General features: G+C 44.5%; 1 protein-coding gene across 1 annotated transcript in view; it reads left to right on the plus strand.

The window, feature by feature from the left end:
- The window catches only part of LOC147423614 (DNAse I-like superfamily protein), a 96275-nt gene that overhangs the window by 66458 nt on the left and 9743 nt on the right, over positions 1–20074 (plus strand). The window contains exons 6-8 of the mRNA XM_086501747.1: positions 9642–9703; positions 9826–9912; positions 10019–10122. Coding sequence (XP_086357873.1) covers positions 9642–9703; positions 9826–9912; positions 10019–10122 — 253 coding nt within the window. The remainder of the gene's footprint in view (positions 1–9641; positions 9704–9825; positions 9913–10018; positions 10123–20074) is intronic.

The following is a 20074-nucleotide window of genomic DNA, read 5'->3' on the forward strand; positions in this document are numbered from 1 at the left end:
GGTGAATCAGGTCCTCCTTTCATTGGTATGGTTCATTGCTTCGCGTTGGATGCCTTTTTCAATTAAGGATGGAAGTTCCAGTTCCGGCACGAGTGGTCTCTTGCTCATCTGGTACGTAGCAGTTTAGGTGCATGTTCCAGTGCATGTGTTGGATTTGGTTTTGGCAGGCAGAGGGGGATACTCTTATCTCTAGAACCACTTCTTGTTTGATCATCCGACTTTCTTGGATGAGGTTTAGACGTGGAGCATGTGGTGCCAGACCCTTAGCCAACAAAGACAACATTTCGAGGAGGTTTTGTTGGAATGTGGACTTCTCCTATCTCCATGTTCTCTCCTTGCTCGATGGTAGTGTGGCTCTACAGATTTGGTCATTTCTTTTCCCTTTTGTGATCTTGTTAGTACTAGTTTGTGGGGCGGGTTTGCAACCTATTATGGGTGGTTTTCTTAATGTTCGACAACAGATTTGTCGAGATCCTTTGGATGACAGGTTTGCACGTAGTGTCGACAGTTGGTGGGGTCATGTAGTTCCTACTCCTACAATTAGCAACATTTGGATGCTTCTTCCATACATCCCTTTGGAGAGCTCCAACCTTGAGGGAAATCCTTCGGGTGCAGATCTAGCGCAAGTATGGCAGGTTCTTCCCTTGCAGTTTTTTGCCCAACTTTCTTGCATGTTACAGATCAGTCCCAACTTTCTTCACGCGCTTGTTCCCCGAGCCGGTTCCTTTACTCTTTCCATGAGTATTGGCGTCATGTTGTGTATTGGATATAGATTGCACAATTGATTGGTGGGTATGATCTCAATTACAAAGAACTCGTTTGGTGACAATTTTAAGGAAGCAAGTTACAACAGTGGGAATATATGTGGTCTTTTGAGTCTATATGCAGTTTGGCATAATGTATTGGATTGTACCTACAGGTTTGATCTTGGCAGATGTAGAGAAGCGGCGGACATTTGGTTTGATCTCAGGGAGTTTACTTGAGCAGCTGGGTCCTTTCTGGACCCCGATTGCTTCTTTGGCACACATGATTCTCAGATGACGAACTTTCAGGTCTTTTTATTCTTAGTAGTCCAAGTTTACCGGTGGTGTGATTCTCTTTGAGTCTCGAGTTCCTTGAGGTTAAGGTTTTACTATTCAGTTACAGAGGAAGTAGTTTTACTCCAGGCTGTCTCAGACTTCCTTCGATTGGTATTCATTCTCTTTTCCCAGGATTGAGTAGAAAGGGGGGCTTCCTATCTTGGGGGGAGCTCTCGGTTTTAGCTGTGGAGCTTTCAGTGACAGTGTTTGCTCTGTTCCAATGTGGGATTGAGTCAGTTGTTACCTCATACCGTACTTTTGAGGATACTTCTCTTGTAAAGGAGGCTTTCAGGTTATCATCTTCAGTCGACTTTCGGTGCTCCATCCAACAGAGTACCATGCACGGTGTCTTCTAGTCTTTGGTTTCCTTGCCCATTTCTTGCAGCTTCGGATGGTATGCTTTAGCCCACAGTGCACTTAGTATCTCGGCGGATGTTTTTTTTAGCTATGCCTTGTCTTCCAGATTGATCCCTGGAGGCTGTATCATTCTAGACACACCTACTTCCCTTATCCTTAGATTGGCATGTTGTTTCGTACAGGTGGATAGTGGTCCTTTAGGGATTAGGAACCGATTACAATTAGCCGGCATTCTTTACAGTGGGGAGATAGTCTTCTTGGTTCTCCCAGATTTGCTTCCAGGTTCCGCAGTATATTTTTTTTCAGATTCACCTCTCTCGGGTGATAGGTAGAGATTGTTGGAGAGTTATGACAGTTACCCACGGTTCGGGTGTTTTCCATTCAGAGGGGGGTGTGGAGCGAGCTTGTGAGTTAGTTTTCGGGACTACTTCCTTACAGTTCTTGTGGCTCCATGTGCAACGGACAAGATTGATAGTCTATTTGGCGGCTTTCTATAGTACCTTGTTCTTCTCTTAGAGAGCTTGGGTGCAGGGTATCTTCATCTTGTTGTGTTAGCTACAGTCTTAGTATTGATGTGTGTTACTTTTTGCTAGATGTTTATTCCCGATTCATTCTGAGAGTGGGGTGATATCCTCTCGAGCAGTGTTCCAGACATATGAAGATCAATAGCAGTTTCACTCTAAGTTCCGATGAAGTTCCTTCATGCAGTTTGCAGTTCCTCCATTGTATATGATGGTTGGTGCAGCTCTTTGGTTCTTTGTCATTGGACAATTGATTTCTCAGAAGGTTTGGTTGCCCCTTTCTTTGGACTTCCCGTAGCAGCTTGGAGATTGTGGCATGCGGTATATGACCGGAAGTGCAGATTTTTGACTCTTTCCTCGAAAGTGAAGTACTTTAGACTTGGGAAATGATCCATTAGTAGTCTATGCCTTTACCCTTAGTTTTGATGCATTCTCTTCGAGCGGTCAGCAGCAGTACCTTCTACAGATGTTGGTTGTGCGACTTATGAGTCGGTTGAGTTGAGGTGATTCTTGATAGAGCTAAATTTAATTTCAGCGGACAGCATTTTACTTCCCTGACGTCTTTCGGGGATAGTAGTTGTATCGTATTTACTGCAGGATACTTTTCTATTGCAGAGACTTGTTGCACGTATCCTCATCCATGAAACCCTCTCTTTACAGCTGTAGATTGTTCACTCCAGCTTCCTTTCCAGGAGCTGAGGGGGTGTTAGAGTTCATGCATCTCTTTGGATTCGTATAGTCGCTCCTAGTTTCTCCCAGGGACAAGTGTTAGGCAGCGGCGGCTGTTTTGTGGTTGTGCTCGACCAGTGTGAGGTAGGTTTCGCATGTTGGGTTGTGTCTAGCCATGTTTTGCTTGTGTTTTAGGCTTGGTTCCATGGTCATTAGGCTCCTACAGGCTGGGAGTATTTTCCCAGCCCTGCCGGTACTTTTTTCCTATAGCCCATAGGGCTTCCGGTGCCTTTTCTTCCTATTTCCCATTTTACCAGGTTGTGGGGGCTGGTGGACAGCTGGCCGACCTGGACATTTGAGGATATATAGGTGTGGGCAGGGCGCTAGGGGACGTATGTACACAGAGTCTTCTACAACAAGGCGCCCCCATTGGATAGCCCTCATTGGGCAGCCCTGGAGGGTGTTTGGAGGGCGGGGGGGCAGCATGTCCTAGCTTTTTTACTGGCTGCTCCCATCCCTAGTGTTTTTCATCCTCAGGTGAGAGACGGCTTTCATGGGCAAACCTATGCAAAGCATCCAAGTGACGTTGCATCCCCTCCGGAGAGTCCGAGATCAACACAATATCATCAGCATATATCAATAGCGGAATCCTTGTCCCTGCCAGCGGTGCACCTCTATCACCATCTCTCTCAATGTAGTCAGAAACCTCATCCACATACATACCAAATAGAGTAGGAGAGAGCGGGCAACCCTGCTTCACCCTAATAGTGGAGTGAACCAGTGTAGATAGACCCTCTGAGGTGCGTACATGCCCTACTATTGATCTGTACAATGCCATGATCCCCCAAATGAGCTCTGTGGGTACTCCCATCTCTTGTAATCTGCGCACCAATCTAGCTTTGGGAACTGTGTCAAATGCTTTGCCGAAGTCCACAAAGCTACAACAGATCCGTCTCCCATGGGATCTGCCCTCCTCGATGATGGCCCTGAGTGTCAAGATATGGTCAAGAGTAGAAAAACCTCTCCTAAACCGTGCGTGCCCAACAACACACATTCCCTCCCTCTTTCCCCATCTACTCAGCTGCTGCTCAAGAATGGATGCGTACAACCGTGCCAATGTGTGTCCAATCATGATAGTGCGATAATTCCCAGGCTCCATATGGTCTTGTGACTTGAAGGTAGGTACAATCGTAGATAGGCTCCAAGTATCAGGCAAGCCCTCACACATGGCACGGTTAAACATAATTGCTAGAAGCTTTGCTAGTAGATCTCTGGTATGCATGAAATGCTCAGCCACTAAGCCGTCATGATTATATGCTCTCCCAGTCCTCATCCTGTCAATGGCGTTCTTCACCATCTCAGCGGTGAAAAAAGCACACGTGTGTGGGCATGGATTTGGGGGGTTGGGAAGAGGCGGTTGTCTAGAAACTGTGTACAAAGATGATGCGTATTGACCCCAAGTCTCTGTAGAGGTAATGGTGGGGGGGGGGGGGGGGTTGGGGGGGGACTGCTCATGAAAGAGCTGCCATGCCTCATGCGAGTCCTGACTCAAGTATAGTTGGTATAGATCGTGCTGTAGTCGAGCCAAAAATGCCCTCTTCTTTCGCCGCACTAGGCGTCGGAAGTCAATCTGTGACTGTCTGTGAGTGATGTTCCCCAAAAGCACCTCCCTCTGAAGTCTAGCTCTAGTATGACGGCATTCCTTATCATACGAGTTGTTCTGAGGCATGCTCCTAAAACGGCGTCTCTGCTCAGGTTGGGTGTGCGGGTATGCCTCTGCTGCTGCATCATGTAATGTCTGTGTCAGTATAGTAGTAAGCTCCGTCGCCCTGGCTCCTCAATGCATAGGCGTCTGTAGATCCCGTCTATGTATACAAAATCCGTCTCGCGCGTGAAGGTGTAGCGAGTAGGGGCTGCTACCCGTGGACTGCGTGCTACACTGAACTGGAAGGAGATGGTCAATGACACAAGAGCATGATCCACTGCCACCCCAACAGGTCTGGACCCAATTATGAGATCCTGGATACTAGAGATGAGGCTCGGCTGTGCTATGACATAATCCACTATGCTGGCTCCATGTCTGTGTGGAAAGCATGTGAAACCTCCCGCAACCGGAAATTTTTGTAGGCCATTCAAGATGGCCAATCCATGTGCAGTCCCCATGTCTATCAAGTGCCGTCCATACTGAGTATGTTCCCCATCCTGTGATAGTTTGGATAGGCCCGTCTCCGCAACATCCAACTCTCTCTAGAGAATTCCCATATGTCATCATCCAAAATAGAGAAGGGGGACTGTCCTTTGGGTGGTGCATATACTTACGTACTTGGGGGAAGTAGCAAATAGCAGTGTAAAGATATCTGTCAGTCTGTGCTCTCAATCTCACCCACATGTACCTAGCTTGCTCGTCCCTGCGGGCTATATGTATCAATGGCTGCAACTCCTCCTTGAATAACACTGCCACTCCTCCGGAGCCCCGCTCTTTGTGCTCTGATCGTGTCTCTTGTCTACACGGCTGTCTCCCATTTGTATCCACTAATGTGAGGCATAGACTGCTCAGGGGTCTGATGTGTCTCAGAGTAGAAGATGATGTCTCTCCCGATAAAACTCTCCTCAAAAGCACTCACATCAGACGCATAGATCCATTACAATTCTAGGTGGTAATTTTCAGTGTGGTCCCATAGGCCTTGCACCGTCATGTGGAGCGTGGCTCCAACACCACTCTTCCATCTTGGTAAAAAGCAATGTGAGAGGGTAAGGTCATCCTTTAGAAAGATATCCGTCGTCTTAAGAGTTGGTCTCTTCTTCAAAAAGTCCTTCTCTTCCATTGATGGAAAACGAAGGATGAGTGCGCTTTCTTTCAAGGTTTCCCCCTTGCTCCCATTTTCCTTGGTGCCTACTCTCCGAGCTCTTTAGTGCATCGGCTCATGAACCCCCCATCAAAGCCATGAGTTCTTTGACCTCTTTGTCTACATTATCTTTGTCTTTAAGGCCGCAAATTCTCACATGTAGAGCGCGTACATGTCTTCTTTGCTCCTCTTCTAGTGTCAGGTTGATAATGGTGGGTGTGGATGTTGTTTCCTTGCTTTTCCCTTTGTTGGCAACCTCAATCTATTTCTCAGTCTCATCTGCTTTCTGTTGAGTCTTTGTAATAACGTCCACCCAAGAAGTCGTCATTTCTTTATGCTGCTCTTCCCCCTCTTTGATGGCTCGCACTTGCTCTTTGATTGTGTTGAGTTCTTCTATTACAAAGGGTTGCAATTCTCCCTCTTCAAGCGTGTTTCGTGATCTTGCCTCAGCGAGCTCCTTCTTGAGTGATGCAATCTCTTCGTCTTGGGTCGTCACACGATCTCCCATTGCAGTGATCTTGCTTTCTTGGGCCAAACGCAATCTTCGAGCATTTTTATTGTCCCTAATAGGTGGCGGTTGATCTTGTTAATGGTTTCGGCCATTTCTTCTTTGCACTTTTGAACTGCATCTTCTAAGGGTCGGGCTTATCATTTTGTTTCCTCATGTTTGGTTGTTCCAAAAACTAGAGGAAATTTTGTAGCGGAAGGAGATCTACACGCACAAGTGCTTCCACATTATGCATACATGGTCTCCTGCATTAAGCATACATGGCGTACATTTTCTGTGATTTCTACAAATTTCAACAAAAGCCCGCTTTATCAATTTCTGTCAATTCTGCACCTCTGCAATTTCTTTTGCAATTTTTGAAAACCTGCAATTCTGCAATTTCTGAAAACCTGCAATTCTGCAATTTGGGGGGCTGGGAAAAGGAGAGAGAGAGAGAGAGAGAGAGAGAGAGAGAGAGACGAGAGTGACGAGACGAGACGGGCACCACGTGCCAATAGAAAAGAACAGACTGAACAGACTTTTAGCACTTCAATAACAACTGAAGAGAGAGAGAGAGAGAGAGAGAGAGAGAGAGAGAGAGAGAGAGAGAGAGAGAGAGAGAGAGAGAGAGAGAGAGAGAGAGAGAGAGGCGGAATTCCACCCCAGAGAGTATTGGTCCCAAACCTTGGCGCCCCTTTCGATATTTCTTTATATTGCATCAACACAGTACAAGGCGATACTCCAGACTCTGCACCTTCTCCAGGAAGCATGCCAGAGAATGAGCCCTAACCTCATATTTACAGGCAGTTACAATGAAAAGCCTTCAAAGCTCAAAAGCTTCTGGTCCCAAAAGCAATGCCAAAAGCTGCCAACGTAATTTACGGAAATCTGTACAGCTTGCCACATCATCAGCCAGCGCAAAACGCGAAAATCTGTACAGCCTGCCACGTCATCAGCCAACGTAATTTCTGGAACTACCGTACAACTGCCACGTCATTAGCTTTGCGTGTGTGTGTGTGTGAGTCCTGCTTTATGTTATGTGCAGCGGAATGATTGTTTGCGCTTTGCTCAAGATTAGTGCTCCGAACTGTACTCAAGGTTCCTTTTGTTCTTATGGAAGGGAGAGCCTTCCGTTCTTAATGAGAGAATGCTATGATCACAACAAAGTGAATGGACACTGTGCGTGCAAGTGTATGAGACTGAGAGATAGAGAGAGAAGAGAGATACGACACCAGAGACGTTGTAAAACCCTCCTCCAAAGGCCCCACTATCGTCGTCGACAGTGGTCTACTTATTGATTGCACAAAGTGGTACAATGACGATGCAATGGACTGATGCAATCAGGGACTATGCCGATGACGACGACGGTGACGACAACGACGACTTTAGGGCTGAAATCTGTTCTAACTGCTGAAAATCTGCAAATCTTTGGGCTGTTTTGGGTGGCTGAAAATGACTGTTTTGGCTGCGTTTTTATGGCTGAAAATGGGGGATCTTCTGGAATGGATCTAGGCTGAATCTGCTATTGTGTCAAATGCTGAAAAACGCTGCTGCTCTGCTCCTTTTGTGGCTGAAAATGAAAACGCTGCAGCAAGTGCAAAACGCTAGCAAAAAAGGCTAGGTTGTCTGAGGAGTTCCGGCGATGGCCACTGTAAAACGCTAGGGCATATGGTACTGTTGCTAGCGATCTACAAACGCCAGGGCTTGGAGGACTTTCGGCGATGATGCAAACTGAAAACGCTGGCTGATGTGTGGCGAATGTGGGGATCCAAAAACGCTAGGGATACTTCTAGGGTCCTACTGAGAAGGTGCCTGTTGAGCATGTGCTCCTGCGGCCTCTTCTGCCATTTAGTGCTAACTTGGGTTTGCTTATATATTGACTTAGCAAATTTGCCCTACCTACTTTTGTTGGGAAGTCACTTAAAAATAATAAGTGAAAAATGCCAAAAATAGGGAAAATAGGCTAAATGCACTGGAAAATTCACCTGACTGAATCTGATGGATTCTGAAGGGAATACTGATGATCATGCTGTGTGCAACCAGAGGATATGCATCTATGCTAAGTGACTGGTCATGCACGGTCTACGAATAGACTCACAAAAGTGCCAGATCACTTCTAATCTAGACTGACTGGACTGACTGAACCCTGATCATGCTGTAGCTTGTCCACGGACACATAGGGTCGGATGTGTCACGTGACATTCCCTCCTTTTCAAAGTGAGGTACTGGTACCGAACTGTATGGCGTTGAGGGAGATCGCTAATAGCATCCGGAATCCTGGAAGGGACTCTTCGCCGGCCCACTCTGATGTGCTGGTCGTGCGGTACTTGAACTTCATAAAGGTCTGCAACGCTTGCTTCTTTGGGCTGCGCCGAAAGCGACAAAGTCTTCTGTGGCTCCTTGCTTCAATTTCGTTTAGAGACCTGCTTCTTTCGTCTTCAAGAATCTCCATGGCTGAAAATTCCTGACACAATCTCCAACACAAAACCATGAACATACCCATTCCATGTAAAGTGAAGGGAAAAAATCTTGTCTTCTCTAAAGACCGTGTATGCAATGTAGATGAACATAGAGACGGAGTGACAACCCGTTCATCAAACACATGCAAACAATGCAATCGAATCTTTCTCTTATGATCTAGAGCAATGAACTGTGGCAATTCACAACGGAAATGCCCATGCTTGGTGCTCACACTTTCATGTGCTTGTTCGGAAACTGTGTCATGCCAAGGAAGAGACATGGAATGTGACTTCCTTACATACATACTTTTCAGTTTTTCACGAAAAATCCGCATACTTTCGTGTTCATCCATGAGAGAAACGTGCTCAACATACAATATGTCATGCCTAGGAAAAGGGACCACATAACGATGTTGACTAAAATACAGGAAACGATCACGAATGAAACACTCGAACAATTCGTGCGTATCAATCATCCGAACACATAATACTTCCTCTGAGGGTTCTTTGGACCAAGGCTCGAGAGCCAAGATCGATCCTTCGTGATTGATCAAATCTGCAACGAGGTTAGCTTCGCTAAGGTGCTTGTTGAGCACGTGCTCCTGCTGCCTTTTCTGCCATTTAGTGCTAACTTGGGTTTGCTTATATATTGACTTAGCAAATTTGCCCTACCTACTTTTGTTGGGAAGTCACTTAAAAATAATAAGTGAAAAATGTCAAAAATAGGGGAAATAGGCTAAATGCACTGGAAAATTCCCCTGACTGAATCTGATGGATTCTGAAGGGAATACTGATTATGCATCTATGCTAACTGATTGGGCATGCACGGTCTACGAATAGACTCACAAAAGTGCCAGATCACTTCAATCTAGATTGACTGGAGTGACTGAACCTTGATCATGCTGTAGCTTGTCCACTGACACACAGGGTCAGATGTGTCACGTGACACTTTATTTTAATCCCTTTATGTCATTGCGGCCCCATCAGACGGGGTCCCCATAAGTTGGTAGGACTTCTTCTTCTTGTGCTACTTGTTCTTCTTAGGGTTTAGGCCCCTCGACCGGCATTTGTAAGTTGGCTCCATTCTTTAGGCTTTGACACATTAGCAGTTTGTGACAGAGAGATTGATTTTGGCCAGCTATTCTTATTCAGTTTCGTGTGGTATTGAAGTCACAAAATTACACGAGTTATGGGTGAATCTGAGTTTTTTGCTTAATTTACAGGATTGTGGACAACCAGGGTTCACACAAGCTGAGAGAGAACGGTTTTCAAAAATTTTGAAAGAGTATGTACTCTTTGTGCTCAAAAAGAGGATTATTAGGTCTCCAGGCTGTAAATCACTTTGAATGAAACTCGACTGTGGCACCCACTCTTATTTACCACGTAGTAATAAACAATTTTTAACAGGGGGAATCTGGTTGATACATACCGGTGGCTACAACAACAAAAAGACATGGATGGCGGTTTCACTTGGTCAGGGAATCCTGTTGGCAAGTATGCTGTAACTAGTCTTCTCACTTTCTCTTTATTCTACAGTAATTTTATGCACATACTGCTTGATGGAATATTGAGACTCTTATTTCTGCATGCTTTCTTATAGATATCGAGGAAAACGTATGAGGATAGACTACTTCTTGATATCAAATATGCTGCTTCCAAATCTTGTAAAAAGCACTATCCATGGTCGTGGTATTGAAATGGAAGGTAATGTCTGCAGCACTTACCTACAGAAGCTATTTTTGTTTTATTAAGGTCTGTGTGCACATGTGGTCATGCTTCAGAATTGCAATGTGATCATTACACGTGTACTTGTTACTGAATTGCAAGGTAGTTGTTATACTATGTGGACCACATGTGGTCATCTTTACTGAATTGGAAGGCAGTGTTGTTAACGCCAAAAGTAATGGAAGTTACGAGACTTAGAGATGCTCCCCAAAGTTAACCATGATATATCTAGCTTTCAAGAAAATCATGTTATAGAGGAATTGAAAATAAAACTGGCAAGCAACAGAACAGTTGCTCATCACTGAGTCTTTGGTTCTTCTCTTTGCAAAGAAAAATAATTTTGCAGAAAAATCTTCACCTTTTGATATCAAATGCAATGTATATGGTATATTCTCAGTTGCAGACGGTAAACAAAGGTGGTGGAAGATATAAACTTAGAATGCCCAGCCACTCGACTTTCATTTTAGAGTGCCCTGCTTCATCTCTAATGCCAAGGCAACTCTAACACCAATCAATTCTGTACTGAGAAGTGCCTGCCTGCTGTGCACACGCCTCACCAGATTACAAGAAATGTATCATTGCCTTTAGTCAATGAAGGCAGTTAGCCTTGCACCTAATCTTGGTGTTGTCTCTCAAGGGACCTGTCACCTCATAGAAAGTGAGACTTTGCCCCTAATCAGCCTTAGTGCTTTGTCCGCCCTGAAATTTGGTTCAATTACTGACATTGAAACTTGTTCATGTGCCTCCCTCAGGTAACTTTGATGCTAGTCTCCTTTCTAGGTCCTTTTTTCTGTCTCACTAGCTCCATATCACCCCGTGAGCTATCTAAAGAAAGTTTAAACCCTATGGAGGGTATGGTTATATCCATAAACCCCTCTTGCAATCTCCCATGCTTGTCTTGGGCCTCGGCTGTTGCTCTCCTCCCCTCCCTTCAGCTGACATGCCTTATTCAAATCCCGTTACTTGATCACTATCCTAACCTGGATTCAATCTCAAGGCTCACCTTCAACCCTCCCCTCATACCTCCATCTACTTTTGGCCTTTTTGCTCTCTCGTGCTTAGGTTCCACCTCAAAAATTCTGTTGCCTTTTTAGCTCTCTCACCATATCGACGTTCAACTACCTTGCCCCCTCCATCCATCTATATTCCTCTGAAATTTGACACCCATTACCAAGTCGTCAGTTAAGGAATTTATGGTCCTGCATATGATAATGTCTCAAAGCTCCCTGAATGTCAAGAAGTAACTAGTCTTCGTATTAGACTACCTTGCCATATTTTGAAGGATTTGGAAGCTGAAGCTTTTCTCTTTGCAGAGATTACAGAGCATATCAAGTAGATTGCAGTAAAGTCTATATGGAAGCTCAAACCATTGACCATACTTTCACACTCTCAGGATTGGCGGCCTAGACATTCAACTAGCCAATAGTCTCTCCATGGAAACGCATTGTCAGCCATTGACTCTATGGAGGCACAATGACTACTCTATCAACACAATGGCATCCTGCCAAGCGTCCACAATCAAGATACATATGCCATGAGGGACTCCCATAGTGCAAAAAGCGGCAGACCAAAAGGTTTCATACCGACTGTCAAGCAACAGACCACGACACCAAATAGGGCTCTACAAATAGGATGTTCTTGTATCATCAAAACATTAATGCATCCCCCAACCAAATGACTTTTGAAGCTTCTACCACAAGCGACTCCAATACCATGTAAACTGGGATCTATTAAGTCCCTATACATTACATGATGATCCTCATGGGGATTTTGAGAAAGGGATCTGGTAAGCCCTTGTATATTCCTTGAGATGATCCCCATGGAGATTTTGAGAAAGGGATCTAGTAAGCCCTTGCACATTCCATGAGATGATACTCATGGGGATTTTGAGAAAACCAAGGTTGTTGCAACAAAAGAATGCGCAATCTGTGTAAGTGGCTTGGACAACGATTAATCAACACCTCAACGAGGCTCCAAGGCATTTTATGCTCGATTGCCAAGGCAAGAGCCTCTTGCATAGATACCGAATCAACTAATCAGTGACTCAAAGTAGGTACACACGCTATTTAGAGTGCTTTCTTGTGAGAAATCTCATCTAAATCAAAGGGCAAGTAATCCTACAGGTGCGGGTGCTGAAGAGCTACCCACAAGAGCGATTGGCACGCGAATCAGGGCACAAAACAGAGAATTACAGGGTGCTGTAATTTTTCTGCAGGTTTAAGGTCGGTCACTAAATGTCCCAGGAGCTTTGGGGAAGCTAGGGAACTGCCAAAGATGTGTTTTGGTGCATTTTAGAGGCCAAAAACAAAGAGTACAGCATACTGTAATTTCTGGCCAGGTTTATAAAAGTGCTATAAAGTGCATGGGAAACCTCTGTTTACTTGGCTTTCTATCTGTGGAGACTTCTATTGTTGTTATGCTACCGAAATTGGGCTTGAGTAGGGGAATATCTGCCCAAATAAAAGTGGGACAGCTAGTAGAAGTTTACAGGTTTTCTCAAGTGCAATAAGAATAAAGAAATACCAAAAGGGGCATCAGTCTTTGGGCTAATAGGGCGTCTTTGTCTCAAAGTTACACGGAGAGGGAACGGGGGCCTCTGGAATGTTTACGAAACAAAAAAGGGGCGGGGGGGAACGCAGGCTGGAACAATAAGCTTAAAATATGCTTAAATTAGGTCGGATTCAACCTATATGTTACTAGAGAGCTACACACACCCATTAGTCCAAGTAGAATCCTATTTAGGCATGCTTTACAATGATGCGTAAGTCTTAAGGCTTACAAGCGATTGCGCCACACGCCGACACAATAACCGGTTGCAAACGCACTACACACAACACATGAACTGGGATCATCCTTCACAAAAGCATCTTGATTCTTCGTAGAAAGAACATCAACTTAAAGCTGAATAGATTCTAGACTCCATACAAAAGCTTGCAACAAAAAGATGATAGATCATGAAGATGGCTTACAAGGCCAGCCAAGGTCTTACAAGTACCTAAAAAAAGATATGTAGAGGTTGGAGTGAAAAATAACAACTGTAAGAGTCACTAGGTGACATGTAGACTTAATCACTCATGTGGTGGTGCAATACAAACAGGGGACAAAGCCGGCGGCCACAAATTCAACAAAAACCTATAAGCAATGAGTTATGACTCATGCCTGATGTTCACCCTGGGTAGGGCAGAAGAGCATCCCGTCTCCCAATTTGTAGTGGTGTCCTCGATGTCATGAATATCATCCCAATCCTCATGCACAGGTTCATCCTCATGCATAGATCCTCTTGCCTCTCCAAGCACCTCTACCTCTGCCTTCATCGCCCACTATAGAAAAGGTTTTGTCGCTTTGGATGCTAACTTGCAGAGCATTCTTAAGTTTGCAATGACAAAAACAAGGTCATTTGCTTTCTCCATTCCAAGTCGGTTCCTCTTTCTAGATGCAGTGTGGCTATACACACTCCACAATGCTCCAAGCAAGAGGATCTACCGCAAGCTGCTGAAGATCTGGACCATCTGAACCATTTTCTTGCCACCACAAGATAGGGGAAACAGTGATGCGATCAATTTGGGCATCGGCTGTCCCAAATGATCCTCGCATATCCTTGTAAAATGCAAGCCGATCCTTGATTTCGCGGTGCATGTCACGATCAGGGTGAAGCTTCTTCAAGTTGGTGTTCTAATGTGCATTTACCTCCAAATCATGCTCCTGTCCTGCACCTTGGAACTCTGGATCCAATACAAAAGCTGCACCATGAAGAGGTGAACTATAGGCATTCCACTTGCTGCTGCAAAGGTCTTTGATTTCTTCGAGCCTATCTGGGTTCTTCTCAAGCACCTCCACCATACGATCCATTGCTTCATAGACCTTGTGAACGCAAGGTTGCATACCATCCATCCCTCTAAGCTAGTGGATCACTCGTTTCACCATTTTGTCAAGAGTCTTGAGAGACTCTCAAAACTTAGGATCCTCTATCTTCCCTGTACAAATGATCCTTGTGGCTGTACTTGCATAAGAAGTCTCAACAAACTCTGTACTGATGAAGAGCTGCGGCACTCACTCTTGACACTCTACAAAGCGGCTTACCATAAGATAGTTGTAGGCAAAGCGGGTCTTACAATACTTTAGCAGCACTTTACCCCCTGACCTCTTCAAGAACTTGGCTTGAAGCATGTTGTGGTTGTTGATAAAAGAAACCACTTTGGACGTAGATGCAAGGAGAAGCTCTATCCAAGGTAGTTTGCTGAAATTCTTTAAGAGATTGTTAAGGCAATGTGCCATACATAAGGACACTGTGATGTGAGGATAAATGCCTTCTAAAATAGCTCCGGTTGCCTTGTTTGATGCCTTCCTGTCATAAACTCTAATATCTAACCAACCCAAATGATTTTCTCATATTAAACTGATCATTTAATGTGGGAGAATATACGGGAACAAGGGTTAGAATATAAACATGTACTCTCAGGTCTATTCCGACACGGGGCCAATGGTAAAGGGGCCAAAATGAGAGATGGTCTGTCAAAGAGCAAGGCTAACCAATGCAGCTTAAAAGACCTTAGGGTTAGCTTCATTGAAGACCTCCAAAGGTTAGTGTTAAAAGTCCTTTGACCGTAGGTAAGCTAGGGTTGAGCTTGAGGTGGGAACCCAGCCCAAGCTTGAGGTGCTTGTCGTGCTTGATAACTAAAGTGCTTGAGGTGCTTGTCGTGCTTGCTGGTTAAGATGCTTGATGTCACAAAGTGATGACGTGGCTACCGAGAGCAAAAACCCTAATTTCTGCCATAAACCCTAAACCTGCAAACCCTAATTTCTGCCAGAAACCCTAACCCTAACTGCTGGCTGAAACCCTAAATGTGGCTGAAACCCTAAATCTGGCGGCACAAATGCCACGTGGCAGCAGTACGGATATTCCAAGATTTGCGACGGAAATTACGGAACAGAAAAGCCAGCTTTTGGCGACGCAAATTGGAGCATAAAAGAGAGAGAGAGAGTCCATTGCTTTATTTTAATGAAAGCCCTAAAGAGGGTTTGAGAGAGAAACAAAGTCTGCTTTATTTTTGAAGCTTTTGAGGTTCTGCTTTTGGGCATCCCTTGTAAACTTTAAATAAGTGGTTTAGGGCTCACTCTGGAGAGCATCTGGACGCAGAGTTTGAGAGTGAAACCCTAACCGCTCTCTTGTACTTTGACATTGATTAATACAAAAAGAAATACCGAAAGGGGCGCCAGTCTTTAGGGCCACTATCTCTAGGCACGGAACTCCGCCGGGCCAGTGCAAGTCTATTGTGATCTGTGAATTGTTTTGAAGTGGTTATTTGATGCTGTCGTGATTGATTCTTGACTTGGAGTGTCCAAGTCTGTTACAGTGGTATCAGAGCACGGCCGATTTCTCTTCTACGGGAAATCCGATCCCCAATTTTTTTTCCGCGGCACCTATGGCTTCACGCAAGGATCAGTCGACTCCCTCTGCATCTGGAGATGCGAGCAGGGATCACAACGAAGATTTCGACAGAGAGTATTGGCCGCCTCGGCCTACTCAAGCGGAGCAAAGAGAGATGAAGTGTCGTCAATTGATCGGCGATGCAACAAAAGATGATGCTCAGTTTTGCAAAGGATCCGAAGTTGGCAAAATATATGAGCGAGACTTCTTTTCAGGAAGTGCATGCACAGTGGCAGAAAACCACACCACCACCCCCGAAACCCGCTCTCAAGAAACCTTCTGATCACAAGCAATATTCTGAGAAGGACTTAGAAAAGGTGGTTGATGCACGGATTGCTCAGCTTTTTGACGCGCAAAAGAAAGCCAAAAAGCACGGCAAAAAGCAGAAGAAAGGCACTGACATCCCGGGTGGTGGCAATGGAACACTCAGTGTCTTTCCCTTCTCCATATTGAAACGTCGCAAAACCTTGTCAATATACTCTGTTTGAGATAACCAAAATCAACTTCTTTGATCTGTCTCTCTCAATGCGCATACCAAGTATATGACTTGCCTCACCCATGTCTTTCATGTTAAACGATTTTGCCATCTTTGACTTCAAAGCTGAAATTTCTTCCAAGTGCTTGCCAGCAATCAATATGTCATCCACATACAAAATAAGGATCAGCCAACTACCATCCTTAGCCTTCTTTGTATATAGACAGTGATCGAACTCACTACGTTTGTAGCCTTGAGAAAGCATAAACTTGTGGAATTTATGGTACCATGCCCTCGGTGATTGTTTTAAGCCATAAAGACTCTTTAACAACTGGCATACCCAATCTTCCTTGCCTTTCTCAACAAACCCTTCTGGCTGCTGCATGTAAATTTCCACATATGTGAAACTTAGTAAACAAGATTGTCCTGTGTCTGAGGAAGAACAGGCTGAAATGGATAAGATTCCATATGCGTCTGCAGTGGGTAGTTTGATGTATGCAATGATTGCTACTCGCCTAGACATTGCATTTGCAGTGGGAGTAGTAAGTCGATACATGTCAAACCCAGGCAAGAAACATTGGGAGGGAGTGAAAGGAATATTGAGATACCTGAAAGCTACAAAGAGTATGCGTATATGCTATGGGAGTCAGGAGCTAAGTGTAAAGGGTTTTACAGACTCAGATTATGCAGGTGACTTAGACAACCGAAGGTCTACGTCAGGGTATGTCTTTACATTGGCTGGTGGAGCAGTATCATGGCGTTCTAGATTACAAGATTGTGTTACTCAGTCTACTACAGAGGCTGAATATGTTGCAGCATCAGAGGCATGCAAAGAATCAATTTGGCTTAATCGACTAGTAACAGATTTGGGAATCAAAGAAGAGATGCCTGTGTTATATTGTGATAGTCAAAGTGCTATACAATTGGCTCGCAATCCAGTTTATCACTCAAAGACAAAGCATGTGGATGTGAAGTATCATTTCATCAGGGAAATGCTCGAGGATAAGCAACTTCAGCTTGTCAAAGTTCACACCACAGAAAATCCTGCTGATCTACTTACAAAAGGACTTCCCTCAGAGAGCTTTGCGCATTTTCGCAAGCAGTTAGGTGTAGGGTAGTACATCACTTCTCTACATCTTTTGTATATTAGCTTGTATACCACATTGGACTTTAAGTGGGAGGTTGTTGGGGTATAAAGCCCAATGTGGTCGCCCAGGTAAGTGGGCGGGCCGCCAGGTATGTACACATATTCTTTTGTAAAAACCTAATAAGAACTCACTATGCTCTACACATTACAGTAGAGCGAGTTCACCATATCGTCGTGCTCTTCTTCTCGCACTCTCTCTCGCGTCGCACTTCTGCTTGTACTCCTTCATGGTGTTCCCATGTTGCCTTGTGCTCTGAGACATAACATTTGAGTAGGTCCAAGACAGTAGAATTTGCCTCTTCTGACTGTCCATCAGTTTGCGGATGAAACGAAGAAGAGAACTTGAGCGTAGTGCCCATGTTCTCAAACAATTCCTTCCAGAAAAGACTCGTCGTACGTGGATCCCTGTCACTGACAATTGACTGAGGCATCCCATGATATTTAAAGATATTGCTCATGAATATCTTGACCATGTGTTCTGGCTTTATCTTCTTCCTAACAGGAATGAAATGGGCCTGCTTACTGAACCTACAAATGATAGTCCAAATCCCATCATTTCCTGTTTGCGTCCTTGGAAGATCAAAGATAAAGTCCATTGCTATACTTTCCCATGGCCTAGCAGGGATCGGCAATGGCTGCAACAATCCCGGTTGCTTTTGTCTGGCAAATTTGACTTTTTGGCATACTAAGCATGATCTTACAAATGTGTCAACATCTTGACGCAAAGCTGGCCAACAGAAGAATGCCTCAACCCCTTTCACTGTCGCATCAATTCCACGATGCCCAGCATAAGGTGGAGCATGACTTTCCATCAAAATCTTTGGCCGTAACTGTTTAGTAACGCATAACTTTCCATGCATCATGAGAAAGACATTCTTAAGCATATAGTGCTCATGATGTTGCCCATCAACAAGCTGGTCATAGATCCTTGCAAAATCTGAGTCTTCAGCATATTGTGTCTTCATTTCGTCTAGTTCACAATGGTACGAAATTGACACTGCTGAAATTTGGGGCTTTCGTGACAACGCATCAGCCACCACGTTCTTTTTCCCTTGCACATTCACAATCTGAAAATGGAACATTGACAAGATGTTTGCCCATCGCATGTGCTTCTCAGACAACTTCGTCTGTGTAAGAAAATATCGCAAGGTTTGATGATCCGTTTGGACAACAAAATCAGCCCCTAACAAATAGTGTTTCCAACTAGTGAGAGCATGAATTACTGCCAGCAATTCTTTCTCATAGACTTGCAAGTTCCTTTCAGTCTTCAAAAGAATTCTGCTCTCATATGCGACTACTCGGCCATTCTGCATCAGAACTGCACCAAGACTATGGCCACACGCATCACATTGAACCACAAAAGGTTTAGAAAGATCTGGCAAAATAATTACCGGATCTGAAGTCAGCTTCTCTTTCAAGTGTTTGAACGCTAAAATTTCCTTGGCTGTCCACTTGAAAGTAACTCCTTTTCCTTGCAGTGCATGGAGTGGAGAAGCAATCTCAGCAAAATTTCGGATGAACCTCCTGTAATAGGAACATAAGCCTAGAAAGCTTCGAATGTCATGTACGGACTTCAAGTCTGGCCATGACCTAATTGCTTCCACTTTAGCGGGATCCATGCGTACCCCATCCTTTGAAACAATGTGCCCAAGGAAGTGAATTTCTTGCAAAAGAACTCACTTTTCTTCACATTAATGAGTAGCCTGTTCTTACGTAACTCATTGAAAACTGCAGTCAAGTGATCCCTATGCTCCTCTTCAGACTTTGAGTACACAATCATGTCATCAAAGAAGGTACCCACGAAGTTTCTATGTGGTCTAAAAATTCTGTCCATCATTCTATTAAATGTGGCAGGAGCATTTGTGAGACCAAATGGCATGACAAGAAACTCATAGAGACCAAATGTTGTCCTGAACGCAGTCTTATGGACATCTTCTGGTCTAATGCATATCTGATGATACCCGCTCTTTAGGTCTATTCTTGTAAACAATGACGCTCCCTCAAGCCGATCAAGAATGTCATCTATCCTCGGTATGGGGAACCTGTTCTTGATAGTATTCTTATTCAAGGCGCGATAGTCAATGCACATGCGCGATAGTCTAACTGCTTGCTAAGAGTACAGGCGAACAAAAAGGGGATGAATTGGGCTGAATCAGCCCCTTCTCTAAAAGCTCGTTGACCTGACCCATAATCTCTTTCTGCTGGGCTGCACTAACCCTGTATGGTGGTCTATTCGGTGGACTAGAACCTCGCACAAGATCTATAGTATGATCCTCAGGTCTCTCAGGAGGTAACTCCCCTGGCAAAGAGTCCGAAAAACAATCACTGAAACCACTCAAAAAAGTTGACCTGTCTTTATCTAAGGTAGACAAATTAGATACAACTTGAGGTACTTCTTTTGCAAAGATCAAGTACGCAGAAAGATGATTCTTTATTACAGATGAAATAGCAGAAGCAGAAACAACTGGAACAGACTCGCCTTTAAGCTTTACATCAAGGACATGAGTCTTTCCTCTATGTACAAGGGTAATCTTTTTGTTGTAAGTATCCACCATAGCATGCAACCTGTAACACCATGGGATACCCAATAACACATCACAGCCCTCAAGCGGCATAATATGAAATTCTTCCGCATCCACATAGCTCTGAATGTGCAGACGAAGCTTTCCCAGAATGGGAGTAATAGGCTCTGAATGTCCTGGGCATGCCAAACCTGCTTCGCCTGTCATACCCATCTCCTCTGCACGAATGCCCAACTTTGATGCCAATTCTGGTGATATGAAATTTGCACGGGCTCCTGGATCAAAGAAAACCAGCACTGTCTAGTCTCTAACTTTGCCCCAAGCTCTGCACAGCTCCGTGGCATCTGCGTTTGGCTGAT

This window comes from Adiantum capillus-veneris, chromosome 26 (assembly GCF_014529385.1).
Source record: "Adiantum capillus-veneris isolate H3 chromosome 26, ASM1452938v2, whole genome shotgun sequence".
NCBI lineage: Eukaryota > Viridiplantae > Streptophyta > Polypodiopsida > Polypodiales > Pteridaceae > Adiantum > Adiantum capillus-veneris.